Source organism: Lynx canadensis, chromosome A2 (genome assembly GCF_007474595.2).
Source record: "Lynx canadensis isolate LIC74 chromosome A2, mLynCan4.pri.v2, whole genome shotgun sequence".
Classification (NCBI taxonomy): domain Eukaryota; kingdom Metazoa; phylum Chordata; class Mammalia; order Carnivora; family Felidae; genus Lynx; species Lynx canadensis.
The window spans coordinates 97,918,477-97,932,461 of record NC_044304.2 but is presented as its reverse complement, the minus strand read 5'-3'; the positions used below and the strand labels follow the sequence as shown (position 1 = coordinate 97,932,461).

General features: G+C 44.4%; 1 protein-coding gene across 1 annotated transcript in view; it reads left to right on the top strand.

Moving 5' to 3' along the window:
- Positions 1 to 13,160, top strand: part of PON1 (paraoxonase 1) — a 34,799-nt gene extending 21,639 nt beyond the window's left edge. Inside the window, exons 8-9 of the mRNA XM_030307984.1 lie at positions 10,119 to 10,247; positions 12,741 to 13,160. Coding sequence (XP_030163844.1) covers positions 10,119 to 10,247; positions 12,741 to 12,899 — 288 coding nt within the window. The 3' untranslated portion in view covers positions 12,900 to 13,160. The remainder of the gene's footprint in view (positions 1 to 10,118; positions 10,248 to 12,740) is intronic.
- Positions 13,161 to 13,985: the final 825 nt, after the last annotated feature.

Genomic DNA, 13,985 nt, shown 5'->3' with positions numbered 1-13,985 from the left:
CTTTCATTCATATCCTTCCAGTTTTCACTAAAATGTCCCTTCAGCAAGGCATTCCCTGGCCACCTAATCTAAGCTTGTGACTCTGCTCGCCTTGCTACACACACACACACCATTAGTTTGCAACCTCAGGGGCTTCCTGGTGCAACCCGAACCCACCTCGCTCTACATGGAGGACAAGAAGAGACCAAGAAAGAGGCAGACCACTCCAGATCGGTTGATGGCAGGTTTAATAAACAAGGGAACTTATTTTCTTGGCTTGTCTTAGGCAGCTGCAAGATGAGTTTCTCTCCACACCTGCCTGCCAGAATCTTAAAAGTTTATATAGAGGCCTTAATGGGGCTCAGTCACAGGTACCATCCAGATGGGCTCTACAACACCTACCTCTGTCGAGGCTGTGTCCTTGGAATGGTTCCCACTGTGCAAACAGTGGGCAGAATGTACATTTCAAGGGCAGGGAAGAGGATGAGTAGCTTTCAATTGTCCAGGTCCAGCTTGAGGGTCAACCAGTGGTCATGTCCTCTCAATGACCTGCTCCAACACTCCATCCCTTGTGATAGCTCTTACAATCTCATCCACGCCCCTCTTTTGCAATGTGCCCAGGGCAGTCAGCAAGGGGTTTCGATAGCATGTGTGCAGCTTGTTTAGTGGCTATCTGGCTACACTGGAGGCAGATACTATAGCAACAATATCAGTACAGGCAAGAGTAAACACAAAGTAAGGCCATGATTCCCCAAATCAGTGGCAATTTCTTCCTCCAAGAGCCCCCAAATCTGAACCACTGATTTATTAAGTTCCCTGAGCTGAGGGTCAAATCAGTCAGGGTATTCACTTGTGTCCTTATGTGATTTAATAAAGATGACACATTAGCAGACTCCACAGGTATGGACACACAACATTCTGTTTGGATAATGGCGAAGAGGTGGTGATAGTGTTCGAGGCCATCTTATTTTGGATGACAGCTTTTATCATTAGAGACATTTCAACGTTCAGTACAGACAGGCTTTGTTATCATTTAAGGCTTGCTGGATGAATCTGGTAGGGGCTTTGATGTGTGCTCTAACACCCTCCAGGACAATGGAGGGAACAAAGCCAGTGGCCAACTGATCATGCCAGTGGAAATAGAGTGTGCCCACCTGGCCTGGAGGGGAGGGAGCTTGGCAGTTGTTATGGTGGGGTGGACTCTCCCGCATGTCCAGGAAAAACACAGAGTGTAGGGGCCCAACCACATAGGTAGAAGCCATGACCCAAGATTGGGGCCACATGAGCACTGGGCCCCACTTGTGGCCACCCAATCAGTACCTGGGCAGTGTGACCTGTCAGCACCAAAGTAGTTGCCATCCTTTAATATGATAGAATAATTATACGGTACGAGTGACATCCATCCCATGGATACATTCCTGGTACAATTGGGTTGGTTCTGTTTAGAATGATTTTTCTGTTCCCAACGTAGGGGTATCTGGGGGTTCCACTGTCTGTAGCCCTGGTAACCCACATAAACCCATCTCAAATCTGAGCATAGCCACCCCTAGCTCCAATGATGGTATTTCTAGGATTCTTCAGTCAGCAGTTTGATGGGGTGCCTGTGTAGTTTGACAGAAAAAGAATGCCCATGCCTCTCTATTACTGTTGAAAGTGTTACTGATAGTGTGTGCCATAAGCTGGTTTTCTGGATTAGTATTGGTAATATCAGATGGATTGAAAGTACTACTCCTAACTTGCTGTTTCTTAATGTACTACTTTAGGGCTTTTGGATCCCCTCCCCAGCATGGTGATACCTACTATGGCAATCCTGACCAGCAAGAGAAGGGCAGCTCTCCACATATCTGACAATTGAATTGATTTTTTTTTTGTCAGGCATATGAGTGGTCCGCTGTAGAAAGGTATTTTCCTTGGGTGCCCATTCTGTAACTGGACACTACAGGAACAGCAGAAGTTTTCAGGCCGAAAAAAATAGACATTTAGTAGGAACTTACATGGAGATCGTCCCCTTCTTTAAGAATTACACTTGTGGCCTCATCCTTAGATGTTAATGTGGCTGCAGCTTTAGGCATTTGACCATGTGGTGTATACCATACATGTTGGCCAGGGAAGGCAGCACCGTCAGGCATGAGGAGGTGGACTGGGAGCAGGATATGCCAGACTAGGACCCCTACCCTTTCCCCTCTTTCAGATACAGCGCATTTCAACAGGTCCAGCCTACAGCAGGACAGTGGGATCCAGGGCAGCCTGAGTAGTTCCCCTTCACCCATCCTATGCAAAGTAAGTCGCCCATCCTGGAGGGACATCTCATTGCAAATTCCAGTAGATAATGCTTTGCTCAGGCATGATGGGGCTTGGTGTTTTCAGCAGCATAGTTCCTTGATCCATGGAGAGAGTTGGCACAATGGCTGCCTCTCATGACTTCTGGACCCTTTCAGTATTGGGTGCCTTGGTAGGGTCCCTAGTCTGGCATCTGGAGAAACAGGGCCCTACTGGTCGATCATTCAAAGATATATAGTCCACCCGGCCAAGGTGGTTTTACTTGTTAGTAATTTCATTTGCTGCTTTAATATTCCATTTTTCCTTTCTACCACTCTTGCTATTTGTGGGTTATAGGGAAGATGGAGCTTCCATTCAATGTTGTGTTATTTTGCCCAGTTTTGCACATGATGACTTTTGAAATGTGACCCCCAATCATTGTCTATTCAATGATGGTATTCATCCATATTACTCAGCTTCTCTAATCCCCTGATGGTGGTAGCCATGATGATGAGGGAAAGCTTGGTTTAGGCCAGATGTGGTGTCCACACAAACCAAGGCATATTTAGAATCGCACTCACAGGCAAAAGGCTAATGCAGTCAATCTGCCAATCCCAGCGGATGGCCTCAGACTTCTTTGGCAGTTGCCTTGGGTGCTGTTTAAAACATAAAGGGCATGCTGCTACTGGATTGACTAAGTCTCTGTATTTTGAGGGCAATGGAGCCTCCTTGGAGATATACCCTCCCACCAGGGCACTGGGATGGCTACTTTTTTAATGCACCCAATCTCTGTATCTACGAAAGTGTTAGTTGCTAGAGCTTATACCCAAGCCAGGACATCGGCTTCCTGATTGCCAAAGGGTTTCAGTCCCTTGTGAGCTGAGATGTGGAAGCCAGTGAGGACTGACTGTCTCAGGTTCTTGCAGGCAGGCTCAAATATTTTTCCATGTATCCTGACCCCACCAGGGCTTACTCGTGATTATTCACCTTTTGCTTTGCCATTGTCCAAGCCATAGGATTAATCCCTTTAGAACAGCCCAGCTGTCAATGCAAAGGGTTAATGGTCAGGGCTCATGAGTCATCACCAAATGGCCCCTCCCCTTGTCGGGGCTGCGGTTTCTTTCCGCTTCCATCCAGATGGTGTCAGTGTCGGGCTGAATAGAAACTGCAGCGCCCCTGGATGGATTCCCTTGACTAGATCCATCCCCCACTCCCTCTCTGCAGGCTGTTGGGGCTGCCACAGGAATGGGGCCTGAGAGGGGTGGTGCATCTTTAGGATCTACATACTCTACAGGGCCCAGTAGCGCCCTCATTTCTAGAGACAGTGGGCTGGTGGACAGAGTGCTCCTCTGCGGCAGATAGGAATGCCACTTGGCCAACATGGGGGTTTGAGCCGTGGCCAAACCCACTTATCTCCACTGAGATAAGTCAGTGGAACATATTCTCAACCCACCCCTTGAAAGGAAGAAAAATTCTTTGACATACTCTTCCTTCCTGAGAGGCTCCACCTGAAGCAGCACTGTATACACTGCTGGGAACTGTTGCCCTATGGGGTATATGGAGTTTCTGTCCCCTTCCAGAGCTGGGCCCAAAATCCTCGGGGAACTCTGTCCTCCTGTGATCCCCAGCCCAGTATCCACTTCATACCTTCTGGAGTCACAGACCCATCTAACTCAAACGGTAGCCCTGCTTGGGAGATGCCCAGAGCTTTAATACCCTAAGCTTTCACTAGTACTTTTGTCTTCTCAAAGGTGACTTGTTGCCCTTATCCACAGACCCACACATGTCCTTTTTTTAATCAGTCCATATAAGGGACAGAGACACGGTGCCAGATGGGGAAAAAAAGTTCTCCCAAACCCCAAAATCCCCACAAAGGCTTGTACCTCTTTCAGGTTCTTAGGGATTGTTAAGCTTGCATCTTATCAATCACAGCTTCTGGAACATGTGTCTGCCTAACCAAATGACTCCCAAAAAGTTTATGGCAGTTCCTGGGCCTTGATTTTTTGTGGGTTCGTGGCCCATTCTCTCTCTTGCAGCTGTTCCAGGAAAGCTTGGAGAATGTCCTGCAGCGTGTTCTTGGATGGTTTCTTCTATCTCCTTATGCTCTGGAGCAGTTTATACTGTTTGACAGTTACCATTTTCCCCAAGGGTGACAGGCCTACTGGTTCCCAGTGGGTGTTTCCTTCCAACACTGGTTTGATTACTACAACCCAGGTCCGGACTTCACAGATAAGAGGTTTGCAGTTTCACCTTGTAGGATGTCAATGTCCAATATGATCTCTGGTATTGGAGAGACAGAAACCTCATATTCTTGGAGTAGAGGGGAACACTAAATTTGTAGTGTCAAAAAACTTTCTTAACCATAACCATTTGTTCTGTGTAACCACTGATGATGCTGAAAACTTCTCAGGCTTACCAGGTATTAGAGTACATTTGGATCTAATATCCACCGGTTACTTCTGGAGGACCAGTGAGTAGTGTGTTCAGCTTGAGGCCTCTGATGGTCCCCAACTGCCCTCACTTCCAGGCAGTCCTGGCCTACATCTATCCCTGGGGTACAGGAGGAACTCACCCCAAATAGGACTGTGTTCCCGAAGCTTCTGTTAGAGCAGGCAGGGAATCAGGGATGGGAAGGGGCAGACGGAGCAGGTCTGAATTGTTGTTCAGGTTTGATGGCTTTCCACAGGCCAATGAGTACAGTGCTGAGTTGTCAGTCCTTCCATTCATGTGGGGTCCCTGCAGCAATCCGGTTAAACCACATTTGCTTCCGGGTTATTTTTACTGGACCTTTACAGTCATTTGGGATAGCCTTTTGTTTTTATGGGTGACTTCTCTGTCTCAAGTCTTTCCCACAGCCATTCCTAGGACTTGTCAGTTTTCCCCAGATCAACAATGGATTGCCCAACATTATAAATGTCTTGTCTCACAACTGGGCTCAACATGGACACGAGTGTCCCATAACGGGGGTTGGGGGTGGACTGGAGTATCCTAGCTTTCATTCTTGCAGTGAATGTGGCCTAATCAGGGCCTTCAAACACAGAGGCGGAGATTGCCTGTCTCATTCCCAGTTCCCTAAGATTGTTGTTCCTCCTCTATAGATTTTCAGGAGTCCACATGCCCAGGTAGGTGCCCCTTATTGGGCCAAACCTCACTGCAAGCTACAGTAGTCTAATCTGTAATGGAGTGAGTACTTTGAGCCTTTGAGCTCCTTCCAGGTGCTACTAGACAGCAGGGTATGTGCTGATATTGCTCATTTTCTCTGCTTCCTGCCCAGTCAGAGAAATGTCATCTCCTGCCTCCCCCCCACTCCCTCCCCCCCCCCCACCGCTTCCCTGTATCCCTTAGGTGCACTAACCATGTCAGGATACTTTTCCTGGCTCTTTGCTGGAACTTGGCAGCTGTATCAATAAGCTCACTGGGAGTACATTCTCTCTTGGTGAATCGTTTTGCTCAGTTGGAGGCTGCCCCACTAGCTGGGGTTGTGGTGCTGTTGCTTTCCTTTGTTTTAGGGGTTGGACAGCATGGGGCATTTTGTTCGTTCCACTGTCAATCACCACAGCATCCTCCTTTTCACTATCCTCACTTTTCCAGGGCTCCACCTCCTAGAGTTCCAATCACACTTTGTCACAGCACTTGGACCTTAATCCGCCGCAGCTTGCGCCCTCCTAGCTTTGCCAAGCGTCACACAAGTTCTTCAAATGACCATCCTGCTCTCTCACCTTGTCTGCCAGCTCCAAAGCTACAGAGTAGGGAACACCCACATGTCTTTCTCTGATCTCAACTCTTCTTCCGGCTTTCTTTGTTTTTTTAATTAAATCCATTTATTTAAAAAACTTATTATTGATGTATTGTTGACATACGACGTTATATTAGTTTCATGTGTACAATCTAGTGATTGAGAATTCTGCACATGACTCCATGCTCATCACAAATGTAGGCATCATCTGTCACCATACAATGGTATTACAGTATTATTGACTATATTTTTCATTTTTATGACTTATTGATTTTATACCTGAAGTTTGTTCCTCTTAACCTTCTTCGCCTATTTTGCTGTCCGCTCACCCCATTCCCCTCTGGCAACCACCAATTTGTTCTTTGTATTTATGAGTCTGTTTTTGCTGTTTCTTTGTTTGTTTTGTTTTTTTTTTTAGATTTCACATGTAAGTGAAATTATGTGGTATTTGTCTTTCTCTGTTGGACTTATTTTACTTAGCATAAAATCCTCTAAGTTAATCCATGTTTTTGCCCAAATAGGGGGGCAAGGAGAGATAAAAGAAGAAGGCAGACAGACTGGCAGGTGGCAGGTTTAATAAACAAGGGAACTTACATACGAGGCTTGTTTTGAACAGCCTTAGGACAAGTAGATCTCCACACCCGTCCGCCAGAATCTTTAAAGTTTATATAGAGGCCTTAACTGGATTCAGCCACATACACTGTCCAGATGGTCTCAATAACACATTACTCTCTCAAGGCTATGTCCTTGGAACACTTCCCACTGTGGAAACAGTGGGCAGAATGTACATCCCAAGGACAGGGGAGGGGTTAAGGAGCCTCTGATTGCCTGGGCCCAGCTTGAGGATCAACTGGTGGTCACGTCCTCTTGATGACCTCCTCCAACACACACACACACACACACACACACACGTGCACACATACACACTTATACTTCCTTTCTCCTTATAGCTTCATTTTCCCTTCAACATTTATTACTAATACTATATGTTTAACTTATATTTTATAAGTGAAATACTCTATATTTTATTTATCTTCTCAACTGTCTGCCTCTTCTACTAGGGTGTAAGTTCCAGAAGGACAGGTAATTTTCTATTTGTTCCTGGAAGAGTTCACCAACACGTGGTAGGCACTCAACAAATACTTGTTCAATTAATATGATAGGGCTGGTACACTTCAGGGGTTTATCTTCTTCCCCTACCAATTATGATCTGGTCTGAAGTTTTGGGTCAAAAGAGGTAAAAACACAAAGGAGAGGAAAGAGAAAGTAACAGCAAAGTGGAGCATTAAAGAAGTAGTCCCTTGTCCCTTACAAAAAAGACATTTGTCTCTTGCCATAACCGCCCATGGCATAAAGCATTGTCACCATGCTTTGTGGAACTGTTCCTGTCAGTACATCCAAGGTACTGTCATGACAGGCTTTGCTCTGAGTAAATTACCTCAAAACTTTATCAAATGGAGCATCATGTTAGACATTAAAAATCATTGGCATAGCCCATTTGGTATTAGCTGATGTAAAGTGGAATTTCATACACTCATACTGGCCGAGGGAATAAAAACAGATTGTGGTTATAACAATAGGTACTTCTATAAATTGAAAGTTAAAGAATGTTGTAAGACTAGAGCCCTATCTAGTATATATATTCAACACAGAATGATAAAGGTGCTCGTCCTGCAAAGGACATATTTCGGGGTTGACACCCACTTTTGGCAATAAGTAATGCCCACCTCCTGACATTACAATTCAGTTGAGGCTCCCCCTGTGACTGTAATGTTATTCTTTCTTTTGAAAGATCATATTAATTCAGAGTGGGTAATTAATACCTGGAGTGTCAAGAAATTTGATAAATGAAAGGAGACTGATCTTAAAATTTGTGATGAGCTGTGGGTGGTCTGTGTCCTGTCAAAATGTGGGATAGACATACAATGGAATATTATTCAGCCTTAAAAAAGAGTACTAATACGTGCTCCAACATGGATGAACTTTGAAGACCTTATGCTAAGCAAAGTAAGCCTGGCACAAAAGGACAAGTATTGTGTGATTTCACTTTTATGAGGTTCCTAGAATAGACCAATTCATAGACAGAAAGTGGAATAGAGGTTATTAGGGGATGGTAGAGGGGGGGAATACGGTGCTATCGGGTACAGAGTTTCTGTCTGGGATGATAGAGGTTTCTGGAAATGGATAGGGGTAATGGTTGCACAGCATTGTGAGGGCACTAATGTCACTGAGTTGTACCCTTTAAAATGGTTAAAATGACAAATTTCATGTTATGCATATTTTACCACAATAAAAATAATCTCAGGGTGCCTGGATGGCTCAGTCAGTTAAGAGTGTGACTCTTGATCTCAGCTCAGGTCTTGATCTCAGGGTCCTGAGTTCAAGCCCCATGTTGGACTCCATGCTGGGCCTGGAGCCTACTTAAAAAAAAAAAAAAAAAAAAAAAGGAATTGTCTCCTCCTTCACAGAAAGGAAAAAAAAGATTTCAAGACACAGCCGATGAATGGGTCCCACTTTGATGCATTCCAGTTCTCTAAAAATTGGGATGTTAACAGAGAACACAGTTTTTCCCAATGAGAATAATTTATTAAGTTTCCTTTATCAAGGAATGTCAAATTTTCCACTTGGCTTTGTGGAAGCATGAAATGTGTACATTGTGTGCACTGTAGTGAGTTAGTCTAGCTAGGAATTACAGATTTGCAAGGCAAGAGTTCATTGCTGGGCCCCAAAGGGTCTCCCTGCTGGAGCGTCAGCCCCCCCTTGGCAGGAGCCAGGCCTGCCACTTGCTGACGCATGCTCCAGGAGCTGAGCTTCTTGTAGAGCACACGGAGGGAGCTCAGTAACCATGTGTCAAATGAACGGGGCCCCCAGGCTTTGGTGTCCTTCTCTTCTCTCACCCCTAGTTTACATCTCTGTAGGCTTTCGACTGCCATGGAATTCACCAGTTCGGCAGTTACCCCTCCCAAAGATAATAGCAGAGCCCTGAGACCAACATTTTCCTCATCTAATGAAATGACTGTATCAGCATAGAATGTCTGACACTGTGATAGATGGGGGTTTGGCGGTGGGGGGCAGAGAAGGCCCAGGGCTGATTTTGGCCAGAGGATGTTTGCTTGGCCGCCTCCTTTGGCCGACCTTGCTTGCCTCCAGGGTAGGAATGAATGATGGCTCTGCATGGAGACTCTGCTGTGACGCTGGAGCCCTCCAGTCCCTTCATGGGCATATGGGGATAGCTGTCATTTTGAGGAGGAAGCACGGGGCAGGGCAGCGCTGGTTTGCCCTAGCCGCCTGCCCACACTCTGGCCTTTGCAATGAGTCACCACCAGTTATTACACGGTCTCTGGGCGCTGAGGTATGCTGGCCTCTGTTTGAGGTACACGGTAGATATTACTTCTCCAACTGAGAGTTAGAGGTAAACAAATAGATGTGATTTCTCCCCAGTAGAAGGCAGCCAAGATGATGAATGGTGGAATTAAGAATCATTGGTATTATTTATGATCCTGGTACAAAGCCTCGACAGCAATCTGTGCAGTCATCACATGCTCGCAACTTATATTTAGAAAATAAACAGCAGAAGAGCAGGGAGTTGAATAACATCAGGAAACTAAAGAAGAAACTTTTTCCCAACTCCAAGGCAAAAATTAGACCCTGGGTGATCATTTCTCCTCTGGCTGCACAGCCTATGATTAGCCATTAAAGAAGAGCCTACATTTCATTGACGTACTCCTCAAAAATGAATCTACATTTCCTGGTTGTTTCCTGAATGCTTGTAAAAATATCATTTGCACATGCCGTTTTAGAAGGAACTGTTTTATGCTGCACTTAAAACTTTTTCTTCCTTTCAGTTTTAGGTTCATGCACAGATGTTAGTCCCAATGGTTTCATCTGACTTCTAACAATCCTTCTTGGCTTTCTGCATCTTCCCCTTCCCTCATCTGTCCTGGAAACTGATTAAATGCTAGCATAGATGGAAAGCTAGAGGAATTCCCTGAGCTGTACTGAAATGGGGAAGAATTGTGTCCTGGAACCAACAGTGTGGTGACAGAGGACAAGACGATGGCTTTCCCTGACATGTTGTTCCATCACCTCTCAATTTTTTTTTCACTTTCTGTCCTTCCTTCTCTCCTTGGTTTTAATCTGGAAGTCCCTGGACTTTAACACACTCGTGGATAACATATCCGTGGATCCTGTGACAGGGGACCTTTGGGTTGGATGCCATCCTAATGGCATGAGAATCTTCTTCTATGACCCGGAGAATCCTCCCGCATCAGAGGTTAGTTTGAAAAATGAATCTGATCAGCAACCTATTCCCCGCTGTTTCTTGGTTGAAAACATAAATCTCAATTATATGTGCAAATATAAGGAGGGACATGGATAGATGATCCAAATGATGAGATATAAAAAGGAGTTTGACTTTGGGAGGCATTTTAGTTAGAGTCTAGGCAGGAGACAGATGGTACATTTAAATGGGGTAATTTGAGGGGATTTAATAAGGGCACGCTATACAAAGGTGTGGGCGCACATAGGGAAATGAACAGAAGATAATGCATCACCCCAGGGCTAGCAAGGGAGGCAGGAAATGGTTACCAGAAGCCAGAACAAGAGGAGAGCTGTGTGTGGAGAGGCCCCCCAGTTGGGGGACGCAGAGGAGGGTCCCTACAAGGAGGAAGCCTGGAACAAGTACGCCAGCTCGCTCTCAGTCCTCCCATTACCATGCTGCTACTCCTTGGTCGATCTTGACTCAGAGCTAGAGAGCAGGGGGGAGCCTTCACAGGCTTTTGTACAAGTCTGAGCAGAGCGGAGGGCTGAATTAGGGTACTGGACTGGACAGCACTGGACTGGAGTTCATCAACAGTGAGTTTCTCCAATTTGAGTATTCACAATAGTTAAAAAAAATCTAACGTACCTTCTTGCTATGGTCTAATCATTTCTTTGTTACCTGCCCTCCCTTTCAACCCCCTCTTTCTATGTGTCAGTATATAATGCACGAGCCCTAATGTGCAAATGGCCATCCTCTCTAAACCATCCCTGTGGAATGGGAAAAAAAAAATCAGTCACTTGCTGGAATTATTTCGGTTTAAGAGACCTTTCCTTCCATCTTAGTTATGGTGCCCAAAGACCCCATTCATGTTCATGGTCTTTATTCAGTGGACTATTTTGGCAGTGCAAACAAGAATCTGAAACTCACTTTGCCATAGGCATTTACTATGACTCATCTAGAGTTATCTATTTTGAGTTTTTCAGTATGTATTAATTATACTTGTTATTTACATCAAATAACCAATATAACTTTTGGCATAGTTTATTGGTATGTATTCTTTTTAAAGCCTAGTTGTAAGAGTCGTTCTCATTCCCACCCACCAAAAAAAAAATTTTTTTAATCCCATGTTTCTGAGATTTAAAAAAAGCCCAAAACCAAATGTTTGTTTCCAGTTACTTTACGGCCCTTCATACACTTTAATCTCCAGGCTTACAGGACAATTGTGATTATGTTTAATGGCAGTCCTTTGTGCCTTTTGCTACCTCTTAGCCATTAGGATTGCTATATGGTATGTTTAACAGAACTGACATGTATGCTGTGGTGTGTTCACCGTTCAGAACGGAGCAGAATGTTAGATTCTAATTTGTTCTTGCTTGTTAGCTCATTTGGTGAACTTCGGTCACTTGCTACAGCATGGACTTGGTTTGCAGCTCTGGAAAAAATACTCCCTTTCTAATGATGGATTTGGTAAGAAATAGCAAAAAGTAATAACAATCCATTAACCAATGCACTGCCCCATAGAAGGATGATTTAGTTTTATTAAAAAGAGGCTTACCTAAGCCAAGATGCATCATCACCTATTTCCTAGTAACTAACACGTCTGTCCTTGGGGCCTGCTGTTTTAAAGAGGTCCTTGTTACTGCTCCCTTGAACCCTGTGTATATAGGCACTGGCCATCCTAGTCTGCCACATTTGGTGTTTTTGTATGTAGGTATCCTTTCTTCTAGTCATTGTATTTTATCCTAAAGTCTTAAGAATAATACGAAGTTAGAGCTGAAAAGAAACTTAATCTCGTCCCACACACCTCGTTCTACAAATGAGGAACAAATAGTAAGTAGAAGATCCAAAACATGACCCTGGGCCCCTGCCTCACAGGGTGCTCTTTACACACTGTGAATTATGTGAAATCACTGTTTTATTGACCAAAGTGGTCACATATTGGCTATTACGTGTGGTCAGCTTAGCATGCTACCACACTGTTGTGATCGACACAATCATATTTCTGCTCAAGAAATGAAGGAAACTGAACTTATAAAATCTTATACATTTAGAGTTGGAAACTTTAGTTCAGAGGAGCAGATGTGTATGGTACAGAGATATGTTTTTTTTTTTAATTGCCAGAATTTAAAGACCAAATTCCTAGCTTTTCTGAAAACACAAAAAACTGGCCCGAATTCTAGCATGGCAGTAATCCGTTACTAACAGCCTCCCTCCTCATTTGCCATAGTCCCTAATACTCCCTAATGTCTCACACCCAGACTGTGCTACTTACTCACTTCTGTTTCTTGCCTAGTCTAGGTAGTCCTATGTGTCTCTCTGTTCAAAGTCGCCTGATTAAAATCTGTCGTTTTGCCAGTGGGGAAACCGATGTCTTATATAAAGGGTAATTTGGCAACAAAATATGATTTACCTGCAGGCTTCTTCATGTGAAGACATGACCCTTATTTAAAGTTAATTTTGAGTGACTTAAAAAGAAATATTAAGCTACCGTTATTTCTTTGATAGGTGATCCGAATCCAGAACATTTTAACAGAAGAACCCAAAGTTACCCGTGTTTATGCAGAAAACGGTACAGTTTTGCAAGGAAGTACTGTTGCCTCTGTGTACAAAGGGAAACTGCTGATTGGCACCGTGTTCCAGAAAGCTCTGTATTGTGAGCTCTAGTGGGTCGGTTTGCACCCGTGCCGTGGATACTGTGAGCCCATTTCAGCTGTTGGCCCCATCTCAGGGGCCACAGCCATCTGATCTGAACAGTGACCACTGACCCCAAACTCAGACATCTGGAAGGAGGAAAGCGCTGGTTAGCTGGGAACAGAATCAATGCAGAAGGCTTTTTGGAGGGTATGATAGCAAATCAGTCTAGCAATATTTGAAAACCTCACTGACCAATAAAAAAGTCCTTTTCAATAAAATGGCTGAAATTGCTGTGTCAGTGGCCAGGTCTTAAATAATTTAACGGTATGGGATCCAAATGCACTCTCCCTGAAGCATGTGTTCCCCGAGAGCACATGAGCTTATCGCTGCCTCGCTGAGTCTTGTTCAGAGAATACAGGAGCAGGATGATCTCATGTATCGTCATTAACTCTAGTCCTCACTCAAGGGGCTCCGGTTCACCTGCTGGAAAACTAGATGTGCACCAGTTTCCCTCAGCTGCACGCAAACTTCCTCTGCAAAGCCATCGGACATACTGGCCCAGTCTGACTTCCATTGCCCCTACTGTGGATGACTTTCTCAGTAAACATAAATCTGAGTGACCCTATTTCTCCTTTTCCTTTGATTTATTCAATTCTCCCTTAGCAATGACATGAAGGAGCATCTTAACATTCTTGGGAGTATTGTCACACGAGTGTCTGTTCAATCTCAGCATCAATTGGACATTGTAGTTTCTTTGACCCAGTGAAAAGAAGAAGTTTGTTCGCATCCATGAGTGGATACAGAATGAAGCCCATAATCGATTTGGGTAAAGCCAAATGCCCCCCAAAGACGAGATTGTTGTTAAAAGTGGTGGTGGCGGTTGGTAGTTTTTTTTTCTCTTTCTTCCTGTTGTAACTTGCAGTGGAGGCTAAGAAGAAAACAATAGAAAGGTAAAAAAAATAATAATAACGATAATAAAAAAATCAACAGCCTTGGCCTATCTTCTGAGGGACATGACTCAGAAGAAAAGATGACTTTGTCATTTTCTTGTAAAAGCTGGGATGGAAAGGTTACCTAGCTTCATTTATCTATCTCCTTTGACAGGATGGATGATTT